Source organism: Arachis ipaensis, chromosome B7 (genome assembly GCF_059453495.1).
Source record: "Arachis ipaensis isolate K30076 ecotype BB chromosome B7, ASM5945349v1, whole genome shotgun sequence".
In the NCBI taxonomy this organism is placed as follows: Eukaryota; Viridiplantae; Streptophyta; class Magnoliopsida; order Fabales; family Fabaceae; genus Arachis; species Arachis ipaensis.
The window spans coordinates 19,478,895-19,500,568 of NC_142442.1; the positions used below are offsets into that span (position 1 = coordinate 19,478,895).

Sequence of the window (21,674 nt, forward strand, 5' to 3'; positions counted from 1 at the left end):
AACCAATGGGCAAGCTGAAGTCTCTAACAGAGAATTAAAGAGAATCCTGGAATGGACAGTAAATACCCGTAGAAAGGATTGGGCACGGAGCTTGGATGATGCTCTGTGGGCTTACAGAACAGCAATCAAGACCCCTATAGGGACCTCTCCATACCAACTCGTGTATGGTAAGGCATGCCACCTGCCCGTGGAACTAGAACATAAGGCCTACTGGGCAACCAGATTCCTAAACTTTGATGCCAAATTAGCAGGAGAAAAACGATTGCTCCAGCTAAATGAGCTAGAGGAATTCAGATTCACAGCTTTCGAAAATGCTAAGCTTTATAAAGAAAAATAAAAAAAATGGCATGACAGAAAGCTGTCATCTAGAATCTTTGAACCAGGACAGAAGGTCCTGTTGTTTAACTCTAGACTCAGGCTATTCCCCGGGAAACTGAAATCCCGGTGGAGGGGACCATACGTGATTACAAGTGTGTCACCATATGGTTATGTGGAGCTTCAAGATATTGATTCTGATAAGAAGTTCATTGTCAATGGACAGAGAATCAAGCATTATCTTGAAGGCAACATCGAGCAAGAATGCTCAAGGCTGAAGCTAGATTAAAAGCTCAGCAAGGTCCAGCTAAAGACAATAAAGAAGCGCTTGCTGGGAGGCAACCCAGCCATGGGGCAACAATCCTCTAAGCATTTTGCCCTATTTCTATTTTTATTTTTATTTGTTTATATAGAGTTCATTGACAACAAGGTAAATAATCATTTACAGAAGACCTCGGCACACAAAACAGAGAAAAAGATCTCACTGGCAAGAAAACGCCAGTAAAAGAGCATTTTGGGCGTTCAACGCCCAAAATGGGCATCCACTGGGCGCTGAACGCCAGTGATGGTAGCAGCTGGGCGTTCAATACCAGAAAGGGGCACCCACTGGGCGTTGAACGCCAGTAATGGCAGCAGCTGGGTGTTGAACGCCCAGGAGAGCATCAATTGGGCGCTGAACGCCCAAAACAGGCAGTGTTTGGGCGTTCAAACGCCAGGAAGGCAGGGAGGAGCCAGATTCATGTTTTCCACACGTATTTACATTTTAATTTCAAATTTTATGCTTCAATGCATGATTTTTACATGAACATGTCAAGAACCCTGATTTCTAAAATCCTTAATTTCTAAAAATCCATCTTTCCAAATTCAATCCAACTCTTTTCAAATCTTTTCTGAAAACAAATCTATCTTTTTCACTCAAAAATCTTTACAACTAATCCATATCTTTTTCAAATCTCCATATTATCTTTTTCAAAATTCAGATTTATCTTTTTCAAAAAAAAAATCTATCATATCTTTTCAAAATTAAACTATATCTTCTATCTTATCTTTTTCAACTCAATCTCTTTATCTTATCTTTTCCAATTTTTCGAAAACCCATCCCCCCATCCCTTTAAATTTGGGTTCGGCCTCCCCCCTCCTCCATCAACAATTGCACCTAGCTCTCCTTCTATCCCTCTCCTTTCTTTTCTTTTGCTTGAGGACAAGCAAACCTCTAAGTTTGGTGTGTTTATCCGAGATCACTAAGATCATGGCTCCTAAAGGAAAACAACCCACTCCAAGAGGCAAGAAAGAGAGCGTTCCAAAACCACTTTGGAATCAAGGGAAGTTCTTATCTAAAGAACATTCAGACCATTATCTTAAAGTAATGGGTCTGAGATCAGTGATCCCGGAAGTTAGATTCGATCTGAAAGAAGATGAATATCCGGAGATCCAAGAGCAAATTCGAATCAGGAACTGGAAAGTCCTAGCTAATCCTGAAACGAAAGTGGGAAGGAACATGGTCCAGGAGTTCTATGCTAATATGTGGCAAACTGACAAGCAAAAACTATCTAGAACTGCATTCTATGAATTTCGGACCATGGTCAGAGGAAAGATTGTTCATACCACCCCTGACAAGATCAGGGAGATCTTAAAGCTACCTCAGCTAAAGGATGATCTAGACTCCTTCAACAGGAGGATGATGAGAGCAGACATTGACCTGGATAAGATTCTAGAGGACATATGTATCCCTGGAGCCAGGTGGACCACCAACACAAAGGGTGTCCCAAATCAACTCAAGAGAGAGGATCTCAAACCAGTCGCCAGAGGATGGCTGGACTTCATTGGGCGTTCTCTGTTGCCCACTAGCAACCGTTCTGAAGTCACAGTTAAAAGAGCAGTGATGATCCATTGCATCATGATGGGAAGGAAGTGGAGGTTCATCAGCTGATTTCAACTGAACTTTACAAAATTGCTAACAAAAATTCTAAAGAGGCCAGGTTGGCTTATCCAAGCGTAATTTCTCTGCTCTGCAAGGACGCTGGAGTAAGGATGGGAATAACTGAATATATCCTAATTGAAAAGCCAATCACCAAAGCATCAATGGAAAAACAACAAGCACAGGAGGATCCCATCAAGAAGAGAGCACAGGAATTCCTCCCAGAGATCCCTCAATCTGAATACTGGGAGTATCTTGAGACGTCCGTTACCAAGATACGGGAAGCTATGGAGCAAATAATAAAAGAACAGAAGGAACACAGTCAAATGCTTACCTATATGTTTAAGGAACAGGAGGAGCAGGGGCGTGACTTAAGGGAACTGAAGCGCCAAAAGTCTTCTCTTGTAGGACCAAGCACCCCAAGGATCAGAGGAACCCCCGTTCCCCCAGAATAAAGATTGTTAATTTCCAATTTCTGCCTTAACTCTGTGACAGTGTCCTTATAGAAGTTTACCTTAGGAGTCATATAGTAGTAATTAGTATCTATTTTGATTTTATCTCCAATTAAGCTATAGTTTATTTTTCTCATCATCAGCAAACATAAATAAAGTAGTAGATCTTTTGAATAAGAGGCAATAAAATTTCGAGTTTTAATAAGAGAAATTCTAATTAGTTAAATGTGGTGGCAATGCTTTCTGTCTTCTGAATGAATGCTTGAACAGTGCATATGTCTTTTGAATTTGTTGTTTAAGACTGTTAAATATGTTGGCTCTTGAAAGAATGATGAACATGAGACATGTTATTGATAATCTGAAAAATCATAAAAATGATTCTTGAAGCAAGAAAAAGCAGCAAAGAACAAAGCTTGCAAAAAAAAAAAGAGAAAGAAAAGGAAAAAGCAAGAAGAAAAAGCCAATAACCCTTAAAACCAAAAGCCAAGGGCAAATAAAAGGGATCCCAAGGCTTTGAGCATCAGTGGATAGGAGGGCCTAAAGGAATAAAATCCTAGTCTAAGCGGATAAACCAAGCTGTCCCTAACCATGTGCTTGTGGCGTGAAGGTGTCAAGTGAAAACTTGAGACTGAGCGGTTAAAGTCAAGGTCCAAAGCAAAAAGAAGAGTGTGCTTAAGAACTCTAGACACCTCTAATTGGGGACTTTAGCAAAGCTAAGTCACAATCTAAAAGGTTCACCCAATTATGTGTCTGTGGCATTTATGTATCCGGTGGTAATACTGGAAAACAAAGTGCTTAGGGCCACGGCCAAGACTCATAAAATAGCTGTGTTCAAGAATCATCACACTGAAATAGGAGAATCAATAGCACTATCTGAATTCTAAATTCCTATAGATGCCAATCACTCTGAGCTTCAATGGATAAAGTGAGATACCAAAACTGTTCAGAAGCAAAAAGCTACTAGTCCCGCTCATCTAATTAGAATCTGAGCTTCAATCAAAAACTCTGAGATATTATTGCTTCTCAACCTATTAGTCTTCTATTTTATTTGTCAAGTTGCTTGAGGACAAGCAACAGTTTAAGTTTGGTGTTGTGATGAGCGGATATTTTATACGCTTTTTGGGGTTAATTTCATGTAGTTTTTAGTATGTTTTAATTAGTTTTTAGTCTATTTTCATTAGTTTTTAGGAAAAATTCATATTTATGGACTTTACTATGAGTTGTGTGTTTTTCTGTAATTTCAGGTAATTTTCTGGCTGAAATTGAAGGAGCTGAGCAAAAATCTGATTCAGGCTGAAAAAGGACTGCTGATGCTGTTGGATTTTGACCTCTCTGCACTCAAAGTGGATTTTCTGGAGCTACAAAACTCGAAATGGCATGCTTCCAATTGCGTTGGAAAGTAGACATCCAGGGCTTTCCAGAAATATATCATAGTCTATACTTTACACAAGGATAGACGACGTAAACTGGCGTTCAACGCCAGTTCTCTGCCCAATTCTGGCGTCCAGCGCCAGAAAAGGATCAAAAGCTGGAGTTGAACGCCCAAACTGGCACAAAAACTGGCGTTCAACTCCACAAATGGCCTCTGCACATGAACTGCTTAAGTCTCAGCCCAGCACACACCAAGTGGGCCCCAGAAGTGGATCTCTGCATCATCCATCATAGTTTACTCATATTTTGTAAACCTAGGCTACTAGTTTAGTATTTAAACAACTTTTAGAGACTTATTTTTTAGATCTCATGACATTTTAGATCTAAACTTTGTATTCTCTGACGGCATGAGTCTCTAAACCCCATTGTTGGGGTGAGGAGCTCTGCTGTGCCTCGATGAATTAATGCAAGTATTTCTGTTTTCCATTCAAACACGCTTGTTCCTATCTAAGATGTTCATTCGCGCTTAACTGTGATGAAGGTGATGACCCGTGACATTCATCACCTTCCTCAAACCATGAACGTGTGCCTGACAACCACCTCCGTTCTATATCCGATTGAATGAGTATCTCTTAGATTCCTTAATCAGAATCTCCGTGGTATAAGCTAGAACTGATGGCAGCATTCATGAGAATCCGGAAAGTCTAAACCTTGTCTGTGGTATTCCGAGTAAGATTCAAGGATTGAATGACTGTGACGAGCTTCAAACTCCTGAAGGCTGGGCGTTAGTGACAGACGCAAAAGGAAAGTAAATCCTATTCCAACCGGACCGAGAACCAACCGGTGATTAGCCGTGCTGTGACAGAGCGCGTGAGCGTAGTTTTCACTGGAAGGATGGAAGGTAGCCATTGACAACGGTTATCCACCAACACACAGCTTGCCACAGGAGGACGTGCGTGCATGAACAAGAAGACAGAGGAAAGCAGAGATTCAGAAGACAAAGCATCTCTAAAACTCCAACATATTCTCCATTACTGCATAACAAGTAACCTTTAATCCATGCTCTATTGTTTATTTGAAATTCAACTGATAAACATAATTGATTTCCTGACTAAGATTTACAAGATAACCATAGATTGCTTCAAACCAACAATCTCCGTGGGATTCGACCCTTACTCACGTGAGGTATTACTTGGACGACCTAGTGCACTTGCTGGTCAGTGGTACGAGTTGTGAAAAGTGGGATTCATAATTCGTGCACCACTAGGCTACTGATCCTTTGTCACCGGAGGGTGGGGATACCTGCAAGGGACTCCGATGCCTAAGTTAGCAAGGGTATTAAGCAGGTTTTTTATAGAATCAGAGTATAAGTTATACCTGGGTGCTCCAGTGTATTTATAATGGTGTGGAGTGACCTTTTTAGATAAGATAAGTTAGTTATCTTATCTTATCTTATCTTTTGAGTGAGGTCATCTTATCTTCAAGGGAACCGCCCTTATCTCTATAGGTTTGGGCTGCCTTCGGATTGGGGTCGTATTCCTCTATTTGGGCCCTTTATTGGACTTTCCTAGCAATTTGACCGAGCTCTTTGAGAAGAGGTCGGATAGTACGACCTGAAGAGGTCGGTTGCTTTGTCGCTAACCATCCCGAGTCAGACAGCTCAACTCAGGGTATGAACAATTATCATTCAGTCCGTCTCATCATTTCCATTATCCCATTTCAACCTTTCAACCATTCCCATTTCTCAAACTTCTTTCACCATCATAAATTACTAAAATTAAGTTAATCAAACTCTCATTAGAGGAATATAATAACCTTTAAGACAATCATCAATCCAAACACATTTATTGAACTACTTCTTTGGCACTCTAAATTAAAATCGTTAGTCTTCTAAAAATAACCTGGAAATTTTTCTATTTTCATTTTAGGAATTTAACTTGAATTCTTCCTAGTTTCCTTTGGTTATCTACTTATTTTTAGTAGGAATAAAGAGATTAAGGACGGATATGAAAAAATGCTTATAATGTATGTAACTACTACAAGAGACATCCCTAACGCACATAATTATTGGATTACATGTAACATTCCTATAAAATAACTTGTACTAATTAACCTTCATCATGAAAGTGTAATACACCTTTTATTAAGGAAGAAATAATTCAAAGCTTTTTAACTAATAAATTGACTCCATATTGAGGCTCTACAAGTAACTTAAGAGAAGGTGAATGGATATATTCAGGGGAAAGAGAAAAAGAGAAATTAGACAAAATAAGACTTAACAATATCTTGAGTTCAGTCATGGCCAAATCTCTTCCAAGACAAACTCTTGGTCCCATTCCAAAGGGCATATACATGTGTGGCAATTTGCATGCACCACTAACTCCATTTGCAAACCTTTCTGGCTTAAATTTGTAGGCATCAGATCCCCATATATCTGGATCTGTATGTGAGGTTAATGGCATTGCCCAAATTAGTACACCTTTGGGAACATTAAGATCGCCAAATTTCATATCCTTTAAGGCTTCTCTTGAAATAACAGGTATTGGAGAATAAAGGCGTAATGTTTCATGAATAACCATTGTTAACTGCCAAAATAATAAATGTAAGTTATGATTAGTTATGTCTAGAGAAAACACTATTAGAACTTGTAGATATGAGAACATATATGATATATGAGTATATATATGATGATGAGGTCAAAGAAGACACATCAAATAAATAAAAATATATGGAGGAAGCCGAATGAACATACATGATGAGAAGTAGTTGGGAAAAATCTTACAGAACTTTTAAATTATGCACGTTTATGTTGCTAGCACACCCAATATAATTTAAAATGTCAAATTATAATTTCTCCTTTTTCAATAATCATCGGTAGCATACAAGTCTTTTTTTTCCCTTTTTAATATAGAAAAAATATAAGCAATTAATTTTTAATTAATTCATATCAGTAAATATTTTATTATAATTTTTTTTAATCCTCACTTTTTGGAGAATTTAAAATTATAATTTAAAATAAAAGAATAATTTAAAAAAGTTATTTGATATTTACTAAAAAATAGTTAATTTCTTAATTAAATTTGTATAGAAAATATCTTGTCTGGAACGGTTTACTGTTGGGTGATTAGGATGGAAATCATGGAATGATTCTATAATTAAACTATATTTGGTTGGTAATTAAATCAATAATAATGTTAAAAAAATAAAAAACAGTCAAAATTTATTTTATTTAATATTTATTAATTGTTGTATGATAAATAAAACAAATTCTTACTAATTTTTTTACTTACCAAACATTTCAATATCATAATAGACAGCGTAATGATTCATACCTGTTTCATCTTACTCAACATAGTAGAATCTGGGATTTTACCATTGCAAATTTGAAGTGCCTCTGCACGAACGAGATCTTGCCACTCTTGATTTGAAGCCAACAACATGAGACACCATGCAGCAGTAATTGCAGTGGTTTCATATCCTGCCACGTATATAGTCTTGCAGTTATCAACAATGAAGTTTTCAATGACCCCTTCACTCAGGTTACTGTTCTTAGCAGCCTCAAGAACCATTTGCAGTAGGTCTTTAAATTTGTTGTTATCATCATTAGCATATTTTTTTCTATCCCTCACCACTTCGAGTATACAATTTTTTACATCTTTTTCTAATTTCCATGCTTCTCTATTGTTCCTTGTTGGCAGGTATCTACAATATGTAAAACATCAATAATAATTAGTGATTCATTTCGTACGAAAAAAAAAGAAAATAAAAAAATTATTACAGAGATACGCATAAATATCTGACTTTAGAATATATTTAATTTATTGTATTAATTAATTATAGTTAATTTGTTTAGTACTTTCGATTTCATGGCAAAATTTCGCTTATTACGAATGCATAGAGATATAGCAAAACGAAAAAGTATAGAAAATTAATTTTTAATTAGTTAACATTAATTAATTTTTTTAGAGTTTATAATTTAAACAGGTTTAAAATTAAGAATCATTTAAAGTTTAAAATTTAAGATAAACAAAATAATTTAAAAAAATAATTGATGTTGGCTGAAAAAAATTTACTCTGCAATATTACTCTAGCAAAATTAATCAGTAGTGTAATAATCTTTCACTCTTATGAAATATTAAAATATCAACATGCATTCCAACTAAAAAAAAAATTAATAAATAGATAGATATTCTCTTACTTTATTATTCCTGGAATCCATATAACCAAAGAATTCTTGGACAGTATCTCTTGAAGAGCTTCAAGTTTTGAGAAAATTTGCTTGCCCTTAGAGTAATTGCTACCAAAGCATGCTCTTGAAATAACGTCCCCGGAGAATTCTCTAAAGTACTCATCAACTTTTATATTTGCACTTCCACCATTTTCCTTTATTATATCATCCCATGAGTTTACCAAAGAAGTAGCACATTCACCAATCATAGTCATCATTCCCTAGGGAGGACGCTTGAAACACGTTGTTAGTTAAAAGGCCAATTTAATTTATAGAAATTCAATAGCAAGATAAACATGTTCTAAGATGATCTTTGAATATAGACAAGTAAACTGGTTAAATATATCTCTGACTAATTTGACATTAAAATAATATCGTTTTGTTCGAGTGATTAAAGATAAACTTTTAACCAATTTAACGATGATAGTATAGCATTTAATGATTTCTTTATCGGTGGAAACTCAGGTAAAGTCAACTTCACATGAAGTTGATATTTGAGAGCCATTAGATGATTTGACTGATTTGATTAAATATTCACCTGAGTTTTTACCTTCTTTATTGTGCTACTTAGGCAATTTTTTTTATGATGAGTTAATGATAAAAATGATAGAAGAACTGCATTGTCTCACATAAAATAAAATCTATTTCTCATTTTAGACTATTTTGTATCATAATATATATATAATTAAAAAATTTTGTTAGCATAATAAAATATGATGAGATGAAATCATTAAAAAAGTTATTTTTATAGAATTAATAGTCAAATTAATCCTTGAAAAATAAGAGGTTTTTAAATTTGTCTTTAAAAAATTTTATTAATCAAATTAGTCTTTAAAAAATTACAAATTAATCATATTTGCCATTCAACCACTCCATTAATAATTTTCATCAACGATTAATGATGTGAAATGTTATTTAATTGATGATAGCATATATGACACTTAATATGTTCAATTAGACGCTGACCAAATATGTTTATGAAAATCTATTAATTTAATCACTAGGTTGGGAATATGATTTATGTAATTAAGAAAAAGAACTAAATTAATAGATTTTTATAAATATATTTGGTCAATGTTCAATTAAACATGTCAGATATCATGTATGTTGTCAATTAACATTTTACAACATCAATCGTTGATAGAAATTATTAATGGAGTAACTAAAAGATAAATATGATTAATTTTTAATCTTTGATAGACCAATTCAATTAAGAAAATCTTTCAAGAACAAATTTAAAAAATATCTTATCTTCTAATGACTAATTTAACTATTAATTTTTACTCACCGTATATTTCAAAATATTTCATATTATCATTTACCTTAACCTTTTCCATGTATAGTTCGGGAGCTAGAATCTTTCTTTGGTTGGCCCATTTGGTCCCATTTGAAGTTGCAATGCCCTGACCAAGCAATGGCCCTAGAGTTTTCTTCTCATACGAAGGCCTTCCCAAGTCCAAGGATTTGCATGTGATAATGTCTCTTACGATCTCAGGTTTGTTCACAACCAATATTTGTGTGTTTCCAATAGAAAACGTGAATACTTTGCCTGTTATTTCAATAATCAATATATTAGAATTAAGTATATCGATCTCATTATATTCTGAGACTAATTATAAATAGGCTGATTTTGTTCTTTTAATATAATTATTGAATGAAGGTTCCAAATTTAAAATAAATAGAAGAACATAAGTCATAGTAATAAATATATTTTAAAAGAAAATGATCCTACAAACATAAGAACATATAGAGTAGAAAAGAATTAAAAAAAAAAAATTTGCAAGTAAGAGAAAACAAAAATTATATACCATATTTTTGCTTCCATGTCTCAATGAAAGGGAAGCTAAGTGAAGCACAATCATGAACATCAACGGGTTCCAAATTAGGAGATTTTGGAGTAGTTGTTATAAGTTCCTTGGCCTTCTTTATTTCCCAGATATTCCCAATCATAAAGCTTGGAGTTGGACCATTTATACCTTGATTACTTAGCTTTGATCTCAGCCTCTTTGGCTTCACCACAAGATCATTGTACAACATAAACAACACCATTGACACAACCAATGCAAAGGATGTCAGAAACTTAGGATCAAATTGGAGCACCATGGCTAAAGAACTCGTTTGATCGCACACAAATAAAACTCAAGTCGCTAGCTGTGGGGGTGGGGAGCACAAAAAAACACACACACATATATATAAAAAATTTTAAAATGTTTTAAAATATATGCCATGTGAGCTTGCATTGTTTTGTTTAAACAATTCTATGCACTGAAACACAAGCGGCTGTATCGCCAACAGCAGCAATTTGACTTCTTGCTTAAACACATTACACATGTCCTTTTCGTTAATAATGACTTGCATTATCTATCCACGGAAACCAAAGTCGTTGGAGCAGGTGAAGTGGAGTATTTTTTTATTATTATTAAAGATATTAGTAATAAAATAATAGAAAAAAAGAGTGGTTGTGTTTTATTGGCTTCAATTATAAATAGAGCACAATATGTTGGAATTTTTATAATTTCTTAATTTAAAATTATCTATATTAAATTATCAAAAAAATACTTAAAAATGTGGAAGTATATTTTAATTTATGAACATGATTGAGAGAATTTGATTCTTATGGTTTTTTTATTTTTTTTTTAAATAGAACTGAATCGCAACTCTGGCAATTTTGATGTATTGAAGATCAAAACCTTAAAGTTACTATTTATCATGATTCTGAAAATCGGATTGTACCAGCCGTTTGACCGGATTAATCGGAAATTGGTCAGTTAGTCGGTCCGGTCAATACCTAAAATCGGCCTGCAAAAAATCGGTAAAAAAATCGGCCAAATCGATAGTTAATCGATAAACCGGATGAACTGGCCGGTTTTTTTAAGTCCGGTTCTCCTCTTCAACACCAAACGGCGCCGTTTTGGTTTAATTTTAAAAAAAAAAGAAAAAAACAAAACCAAAACGCGCAGTCCCAAAATACCCCCAATCCCCTTTTCTTTCTTTCTCACTCTCAAAACTCACCAAAATCCCTAATTCAAAGGTGGCATCTTTGGAGAGCAGCAGAAGAATGAGCGGAGTGTTTGTCGGAGCACGGCAGCGGCAGAGGAAGAAGGCAGTGGAGCTATGTCTGAGGTTGCTGTGCATGCCTTCCCGAGCTTCTCTACTTCACTCTTCTCTCTTCTCTCTCACTCTCAGTCTCAGTCTCACCAAAATGGCAAAATGGCCTAATCTATCTCACTCTCAATCTTAGATGCCACCACTCTTCTCTGTGTGTGTGTGTGTGTGTGTTTTAGGGTTTAGGGTTTAGATCCCGCCACTCTTCTCTGTCCTCCCCGTCGTCGGCCGCCTCTTTTTCGTCGTCAAAGACGCCCTGTCTCCGATCCCGCCACTCTTCTCTGTCCTCCCCGTCGTCGGCCGCCTCTTTTTCGTCGTCAAAGACGCCCTGTCTCCAATCCCACCACTCTTCTCTGCCCTCCCCGTCGTCGGCCTCTCTCTCTCTCTCTCTCTCTCTCTCTCTCTCTCTGTGTGTGAAGCATCAAGCACCACTCTGTGCGAAGTGCGAACATACCCGTGCTGCTGTGGCCTCTTCGCCGTCGCCGTGAGTTCTTCAATCTTCGCCGTCCCTCAATATATTGGTGGTCTTCTTTATTTTCACTGATTTCTTCCCTTTTTCACTTTAGTTTTTTATTTGTTTCCTCTATTGTGTGTGAAACGAGTCACTGCTTATTTATTAATTTTATTTATTGTGATTTCTGAGTTGCTTCACTTGTTTGTTGCTGATTCTTTTTATTCTTAGTTGATGGTGCTATGATGCATTGCTTCACTACATTGTTTATCTTGAAATTTTTTCTGGTTGAGATGTTTATGACTTTATGCTATGATTCTGATTTTGAATTGTTTATGAGTTTATGCTGATTTTTCTAATTTGGTGATTCTGCTTCTTGTTCTTTCTGATTCTGAGTTCTTGATGTGTTGTGGTGGAGTATGGAATTTTTAAAAATTCTAATGTGAATATGCTGATTTTTCTAAATTTTGATTTTTTTTTTGTCTATTTTAATTTTTGCTAGTTATAAAATTTGATGTTTGAAATAATTTGTTAATTTTTAACCATAAATAATTTATTATATAAAATTGTAAAATTTTAAATTTTATTAACCTAAAAAATATTAAATTTAAATATTTAAAATTATATATTAATTTTTTAATAATTTTATTATATATTTAGTTAAACCGGTTGAATTCCGGTTTAATCTCGATTGAACCTTTAAACTATTGAACCAGTCACTATCGGTTCATTGATAGGTCCGGTTCTTGTAACCTTACTATTTATATTTGAGTGTGACACCCATTAAACCCTAACGTCCAAAATAGTATTTCTGATTTTATTTTCATTTAATTTTAAATCAAAATAATAATAATTTATTTAATTCAACATTTATAACAATAAATAAGATCACCATTGTATAAGTCATTTAATGTGAAATAGCTTAATTTATGTATAATTAATATATGTATTACCCATAAATAGATTAAAAAATAATAATTTTCTAACAATATCCCACTTGAGCTATACATATATATTTTCTTAAGATAATCATCTTATAAATTTTATGCGTGCATCTGAATGCTATTTCCTTAATTACTTTAACAATTTGGTCTATCTCATATATATCAGTTATGAAATTATCGCAGTTTCTTTTACATTAGTGTCGCGACAAAACCACGATAATCACTATACTAATATACTCAATGACATAGATCAAATTAGATGAGAAAATTCAGAAATTATATGCGAAAATTATCTCATGCATGCCTATTTTCAACTAGTCAAACTTTAATAAACTTTATGAAATCACGAAATACATTTGTCGCTAAGTTGTCGCAATTTTAATTTAGCGAGCGATTTGGCAACTGCAATCTTGTCATAAAGAAAAAGCTATATCCTACCTATTTTGTAGCGAAATACTCACTAATCTCGTTGGAAATTCGTCGCATAGTTTTAACAACTCCAAAGCTAACCGAGAAATTTTAGAAGTAATTGGTCGCAATTGAGTTACTAATCAAAAGCTTATTTAGTGAGGAATTAGCGACTGATTAACAATTGTTAGACTTTCTCGCTTATTTTATGTTGCTACTAATTTGTGAGAAAAAATGTTAGTACTTATTCTGTCCTTATTTCATGTTGATACTAATCGCTAACCTTTATATAAATCCATGAAAAATTCATGGAATTGCCAAGCACGCTAATGTAATTTGTCATAATTTTGTCACTAATCTAAAGTTATTTTAAATGAGAGAATAATTAAAGTCCCAAAATCGTGACTAATAATTAGCTAGCTAATTTTTAATAACTAATAATTTACAATATTCTAGCAAGATGTCAATTCTAAAAAATGTTACAAACAACTAAAATCAAAAGGTTTTTCTTAAAAAAGAATTTTTCCCCTATTAGATCACAAATTTGTCATTATTTTTAATGGAAAGTTTGCTGTTAATTTGAATTGAAGTTTTAAATTAATATATTTTAAAGACAAGTTTAAAAATTCAATATTTTTAGAAAATAGGAGCATAATGTTAATATTTTCAATCACAAAATATACTAGAAAAATATATAATAGATAAGATAATTAAATTGTTATATATAAGGATTTATTTGTATATGATTATTATTAATTAGAATCATTTTAGAATTCATTCAATAAAGATTAACTTGAGCTAGCTCTTGAATTAATTAGGATCGTCAAAATGAGCCAAATCTGTCGGACTAGCTCATTTACTTGACTTAAATAGATGGATATTTGACTCTAAAATTAAACTCGTAAAAATACAAGTCTAAACAACTTAACCATAGTTATCAGAACTGAACCGGTCGGCCGGTTCAACCAAAAAACCAGTGAACCGATGTCCTATCCAGTTTGGTTCATTATTAAGATCGGACTTGCAATTAACTCGGTCAACAGCGGTCAAACCCTTGAAAATCGGGTGATTTTGTCGCGAATCGGAGTCAGTTTAGTCGGTTGACCCGCACTTCCTCCTTGACCCGCGTGCTCCACACGTAGACCAGCAGGGTGTGGATCACTATAGGAGCATCGATTTGAATCCCCTTCAAAAAGTGGCGTCTCTAAGGTTCGATCCTTAAACCTGAGAGTGAGTAAAAGATGGATATTTGACTTAAATAGATGAATATTTGACTCTAAAATCAAACTCGTAAAAAATGCAAGCCTAAAGGACTTAGCCATAGTTATCAGAATCGGACTGGACCGGTCGGTTCGACTGAAAAACTAGTGAACCGATGTCCTATCCGATTCGGTACATTATTAAGACCGGACTTGCAATTAACTTGGTCAACGGCGGTCAAATAGTTAAAACCGAACGGTTTTATCACAAATCGAACTCGGTTTAGGCAGTTGTCCCACACTTTCTCCTTGACCCATGCACTCCACATGTAGACTAGCAGGATGTGGATCGCTATAGAAGCATCTATTTGAATCTCCTTCAAAAAGTAGCTCTCTAAGGTTAGCCTCCATCTCACTGTGACAAGTGAATCTTCAATAGATGTAATGCTTATAATCATATATATGCCATATTATTTTATATGTGCCACTAGTAGCTAGATTTTTTATTATATTTATTCATTATTTTATGTATTATATAAAAGTATGGATTATATCATAATTTACATATAATTTAATTAAATTAAATTTAAATAATATCAAATGTTATTATCATTTAATTTTTATTTTTAATATTTAAAATTTAATTTTATTATAACTTTATATATTTATTAAATTATTATCGGATTAAACGGTTCGACCAATAACTCACCGGTTGAACCACTGACCCAATAGTCCAGTAATTTGACTAGATTGATTGTTGGTTCGGTTTTGATAGTTATAGACTTAGTTCGATTAACCATAAAAAATAGTGAATTAAGATTTTTCATATTTATTAAAAAAGTTTTTATCTATCTTATAAATTTTATTTATTTATTTTTTTGAAAAAATCAAAATAAAAATTTAAAAGAAAAAAATTAATAACTCAAAAAACAAAATAAGTTATATTAATTTAAAAAACGTTTAATTTCAAAATTAAAAACGCACAAATGAGCGCCCTTTCCATTACTTCAAATAAAAAATTGTGTATAAGCGCTCTTTACAGTACTTTAAATTAAAAATTGAAAATTCCATTATCTCATAATAACTTCCTTTTATCATTGGAGCCACCGCTATAGAAAGAGAAAAACAAATGCTTGAAACAACCCCAAATGACCTAACCTAACCCTCCTTAACATTGTCTCTTCAATGATTCCTGCGCCGAAAATCAGTCTCCCACACCCACAATCAAAGACTCAGCGTCCCCTATCGTGCTCCCGCTACTCCGCCATCAGCGCTGCCGGACAGCACTAACCCTGGCTTGCATCCCGCGACCCTTTCTTCTTCCTCTCCCTTCCTCATAGCGCATCTTTGTCTTCGTCGTCCTCCACGACTCCACACATGCCGCAGCAACTCTTCGACAATAGTGGACACTACATTGCGTGGTGATTCACTGTTTGGTTGTCATCTGTTGAAGGATCTTCTATATTATATGGTTTCATGAAGATTGCATCCTTTTTATTTATTCTGTACTAGCAGCATACATGATGATTCTCTTAATCTCAATTTCTTTGGCAAACAATAAAATGGGCTCAATAGGTGTACTTATTTAGGTCATTCTTTCGTCTATAGACCCACACAAGTTAATTACTGAGTCAGTCATAACATAGAAGCTCCTTATGTAAGACCCAAACACTCACTTTTGCCTATTAGTTATCGTTCCCCGCTTGTGGTTAACTTTGGACCCTAAATAGTACAACTACCAAGAGAAAGAATTTAAATTTAATGTACTAACTACCTTTTGATCGTATCCTGTCACATTAGAAAATGTGGTTCGGTCTTGCATTTTTTACTTGAATGGTCATGCAAATGCAAGACTCAATGCATCAAAATTGAAATTCACTTTATATAATATAAGATACGATATCACGAGATTTAATTTAGAGATATCTATCAATAACTTCTAGTCTTCTACATCTAAACTTCTTTATATTTTCTTATGGTTGTGTTATAATTAAAGTGAATGTATATGTAACACATGGTGGTACTGTAAGCTTGTTTTCTTTATGTGGAAGCAGAACATATTTGCAGTTTCTTGTTTTTCTTTGGAAAACAAATTGGCACAGTAGTATTGTAAATAAGTTTGAATATTTAGCTTTACAAAGGGACAACTTCTAAATTTATTATTCATACGTCCTTGTTTTCCTTTCAAAGGTAAGCCAACACTGCCCACAAATTTTGAGGAGGTTACATGGGCAAAATTGAAGTCTGTTATTTGTGCTATATTCTTAAAGCAACCTGACTCTTGTGATTTGGAAAAGCTTTATCAGGTATTCCTAGATATTCTGTTATTATTTATTATTCACAGTTGGGTTGGCTTGGGTTTGTCCTATGAATTTTATGGTGAAATAGCTCACTAGTATTTTATGGTGAACTCTTCTATAGGCTGTCAGTGATCTTTGCATATATAAAATGGCTAGAAATCTTTATCAGCGAATTGAAATGGAATGCGAAGTACATATATCTACAGCTTTGCATTCTTTGGTTGGACAAAGCCCAGATTTTGTTGTTTTTCTATCTCTAGTTGAGAGATGTTGGCAGGATCTTTGTGACCAAATGTTGATGATTCGGGGTATAGCCTTGTATCTGGATAGGACATATTGAAGCAAACAGTAAATGTACGGTCTTTATGGGACATGGGCTTACAACTTTTCTACTAACATCTTTCATTATCTCCTGAAGTTGAACACAAAACTGTTACCGGTCTTCTAAGAATGATTGAAAGTGAAAGGTAAATCCTTATGTTACAATCCTGATCTTATAAATGAATGTCAGACCTCTTTATATATGATGGTGGCAGGGAGTGTATTTCCTTGGTTTTTCTATTTGCTGTCATCATAGATTTTATGTTTCTTCTTGCCATTACCTTGCATGGGCTGAGTTGATATGACACTGATGAGACCCTGAGGGAGCATGTGCTGTGAAAATACTTGTAATATTTCTAATTCCCTGTTTCAAAATATATCAGTAACCATTGTAACTGGTTGACAAACAAAGGATAATTTTGTGAATAGTTTTGGCTTGAGTAGTTTGTTAATTATTTTTTAATGAATTTGGTCCAGTAGAATACATCTTTATTATATATGACCATTATTTGTTGTTATGTGAATTAATTTATCTCTCTTACCATAAAAAAAAAGATTAGCTAAATTATCATGTTTTTTGGGAGGGGGGAACGGGGGCATAAATGTCCTTTTGTGATGGAGCTTTCATTTTTCTGTTGTTCGTCTAGTATTTCGGATTAGGTGAAGCAGTGGATAGAACGCTTCTAAACCATCTTTTGAAGATGTTCACAGCACTGGGAATATATGCAGAAAGCTTCGAGAAGCCATTTCTTGAATGCACATCTGAATTTTATGCTGCCCAAGGTATGAAATACATGCAGCAATCAGATGTTCCAGATTATTTGAAGCATATGGAGGTGCTTCCTTTTCTTTATCCCCTTCTATTATCTTTTTAGCTTGAATTGTTGGTATTTGTATGTGCTCCTTTAAGTAGTTCTTTAACTATTGCATCTCGCCATGCCATGTATGTACATGCATAATAGTTATCTTTGCATAGTTGAACCCTTCCTACATATCACATTGTTTATGTACTGAATGGATATTTTAGTACTCATTTTTGCAGACAAGATTGCAAGAGGAACATGATAGATGCCTGATCTACTTGGATGCGAGTACTAGGAAGCCGCTGATAGCCACAGCAGAAAAGCAACTTCTTGAACGTCATATACCTGCCATTCTTGAACGCCATATACCTCCCTCCCTTCTTTTTTCACTTTACTTAGCTTGATTATTATTAGGGGTATAGTGATTTCATTTGATTTTGACTTTAGCTTGATTATTGGGTCTTTATTGATCAATCGATCAATTAATTAATTAATTCAACACAATTGATTTTGTTCTGTTCTTGATTTTCTCTGTTCTTGCTATGGTTTGTTGTTCTTCATAGCTATTTATTTATTGTTCTTGGCTTCTTGCTATTGTTTGTTCTTGATTTTCTGTTCTTAATTTGTTGTTCTTCATTGTTGCTATTTTTTTTGTTAATTTTTAATTTGTTGTTCTTCACTGTTGGCTGCTTCTACTGTTATTTTCATTTTGAATTTGTTAATTGTTGATTTTAATTTATTGGTTCTTTTATTTTTTGTTCTTGATTTTAATTTTTTTATCTTCGCTGCTGTTCTGATGACTGCTATTTTTTGCATTTAATTTATTGTTGATTAAATAATTTATTGTTCTGTTTTTGGTTTTGATTCACTGATGTGCTGTTATTTACTGATGTTATTTTTCCGTGACATTTTTGCAGTTTGATTACAGTATAAGTGACAATATTGGTAAAACTGAAGGTGGAATTGGCGGACAAGTTCTTTGTGCAATTGATATGCCAAGTTTTAGGTGTTTGCATTTTTTATTTTTTATTTTTTATTTTTAATGTGAAATGAGGTACCGAGATGTGTATTTTTCACTTTTGCTTGCTTAATTTACTAATTAAGTCATCTTATTTCGAGCTATTGAAAATATAGAGTAGGCATTTGATCAAGCCCAAATGCTTGGTTATTATCAGGTTAAGCTTCAATACTTACTTTCTTGAAACATGGTATGAACTTTTTTAAACGTGTATAATTTTGATGAACTAATTTATTCTGTATGTGATATTTTTTAGTTCAATGACTAAAATAAAAAAAATAATGAGGTTTGTTTTAGTATAGCGACATAAGCTGTTGATGATGGTGACAAATTAAAGACTCTATTGCGACTAAAATATTTATGAGATATCTATTGATTTGTTACTAGTTTAAAAAGAAATTACGATGATATTTTGTGATAGTATTATAACTAATTGATTACATATTATTTCCTAGCAAGTTAGCGATTACATCATAACTCTACTTTCTCGTTTAAAATACCTATTGTTTAGCGACAAAATTCTTACAAACTTGATTAAGAATTTTCAAAGATTAGCTATAGATTTGCTATAAAATGTGACAGATTTGCGATTATATTAGCGGATAACTTGCGACGAGTTAGGTTCGAAAAAATTCCTCGCTAATTAGCGTCAACTAAGCATTCCATTTTGTCTACGAAGTTAGCTTGCATTTAGTGATGAGTCTGCTGCAGTAGAGTTTGTCGCTAATTAGCGACTACCGTTTAGTCTATTTCTTCTATGGAATTAGCTTTTACTTTAGTGATAGATTTGCGACTACCTATTCGGTAGCTAAACAACTTTCCGATGAAATAGCAACTGTTCTGTTTGCCTCACTGATCTGCGACTTGTAATTAGCGAGGAAAGCATTAGGTGCTACACGGTAGCTAATCCGTCCCAAATTATATTTTGCGTCAGATTAGCGATAATTTTACTACTCTTTTTGTGGTAGCTAATCGGCCATATTCTTGTAGTGACTATTGGTTTATCAGTTTTTCATTCAAATCGTACGGTTTGGTCCGGTTTTGATAACTATGACTTAAACACTCTGAACTCTCTTGTTTAATAACAATTTAAAATATATACATGACACTACATATATCAAGAATTATTATATATGATAAATAATTTTTTATTTTTTATAATCACTATATAGTTAATTTATGTGTAAATCAACTAATCTTTATAACATATGATTTATTGCATAATTTTTCTCTTAATATTTAATGAATTTAAGATACAAGATATTATTTATATTATTTAACATATAAAATAAGCAACTTAAGTTATCATCTAGGACAATAAGTATAATAATACAAATATTTACTTGCTTATTATGATGTATCATATTATCTTGTTAGTATGGGAGGTTAAAGAAAACACTATTCTTCTTCCAATTTGAGTCACCCAAGTTGACATCTTCACCCCTGGGTCTTTTTTATCCTATCACGTTTGTCATCTTTTTGAATGAGACGTGAACATTTGATTGTTGCCTCAAGACATTTGTTCCAGACAACATCTTTAGGGGATCCCTGTTCTACTTGCCCGTCAAATCTTAACTGGTCCAGTCTAAATTTATGTTCCTGACTTAGAAAACACCATTTTTGACTAAACGTGAGTTGCTGTACCTTAGCATCCAAATTACAGGTAGGACATGCTAACTCACCGTGGGTATTCCACCCAGATAAATTTTTCAATCCTAAAAAATCGCTAATAGTCCACATCAATGCCGCAAACATCTTGAAAGTGCTTTTTTTATTAGCATCGTTCGTTTCAATACTATCCCATAATTGCTTCAACTCATCAACCAAAATTTCAAGTAAATACCTGTATTATTACTTGGCCTTTTAGGTCCAGGAATAATCAAAGATAGAATAAAAGAGGTTTGATTCATGCAAAGTCATGGAGAAAAGTTGTACAGAATAAGAATCACAAGTCAAATGGAATACTTTGTGCTCATATTCCCAAAAGGATTAAATCTATCGCTAGCTAAGGCCAAGCAAATACTGTGCGGATTCGATGAAAAGAAAGTATTATTCGCATTAAATTTTTTCCATGCTTCAGCGTCCCTTGGATGCCTCAAGAAACTGTCGTTATTGTGACCCTCTTTATGTCATAACATGTCTTTAGATGTTTTGCTGCACATGAATAACTGTTGCTATCACGGAATGAGAGAAAGGTACCAAAGAGTCTTTGCTGGTATGGGTTTCCCATTTCTCTTGACATGAGCTTTTAGCTTGAGAATAGAACCCTTCCGCGTCTTTTTCTTCCATCTTGATGTCCCATATCGTTTGTACTTAGTCAAGTCTTTATTATCATCCTGGTAAAACATGCAATCATTTGACATACATCTATTTCATTGTATTCAATTTCCAATTTCCTAATCTTCTTTTTGGACTCATAGAATATCCTAGGAAGTTTAGCGTGCTCAAATACCTCTCGTAACAAATCTAGGATCATTGACATCGCCTTGTCACTAATACTACGCATACACTTTATATGATAATGCTTCACTAGGAATGATAGCTTTGAATATTTTGAGCATCCGATATATAATTTCTGCTCTCCATCTGCAAGTAAATTAGTAAAATCCCTCGCTGCGCGCCTTAGCCCGTCATATAAACTCGAAAATTCTTGTTCATCATTGACGAACTGGATTTTTGCTAGTAAAGAATTTTATAAAAATAATTACGTTGTAAGTATAGTTTCTAAACCAACAAAGAATCCCTTCGTACAAAAATTTGGTTGTCATAAGTAACAAACCCTAATAAAATTGATAACCGAAGTATTTAAACCTCGGGTCGTCTCTCAAGGAATTGCAGGGA

At 33.9% G+C, this 21,674-nt stretch overlaps 1 protein-coding gene across 1 annotated transcript; it reads right to left on the reverse strand.

Moving 5' to 3' along the window:
* Nucleotides 1-6,173: 6,173 nt before the first annotated feature.
* LOC107609758 (cytochrome P450 714C2) lies at nucleotides 6,174-10,580 on the reverse strand. Its single transcript, XM_016311779.3, has 5 exons — nucleotides 10,093-10,580; nucleotides 9,607-9,833; nucleotides 8,255-8,505; nucleotides 7,389-7,758; nucleotides 6,174-6,641 (listed from the first exon to the last, which is right to left on the reverse strand). The coding sequence occupies exons 1-5, from the start codon at nucleotides 10,385-10,387 to the stop codon at nucleotides 6,216-6,218; spliced, it is 1,569 nt and encodes a 522-aa protein (XP_016167265.1). The 5' UTR covers nucleotides 10,388-10,580; the 3' UTR covers nucleotides 6,174-6,215.
* Between the last annotated feature and the right edge of the window lie 11,094 nt (nucleotides 10,581-21,674).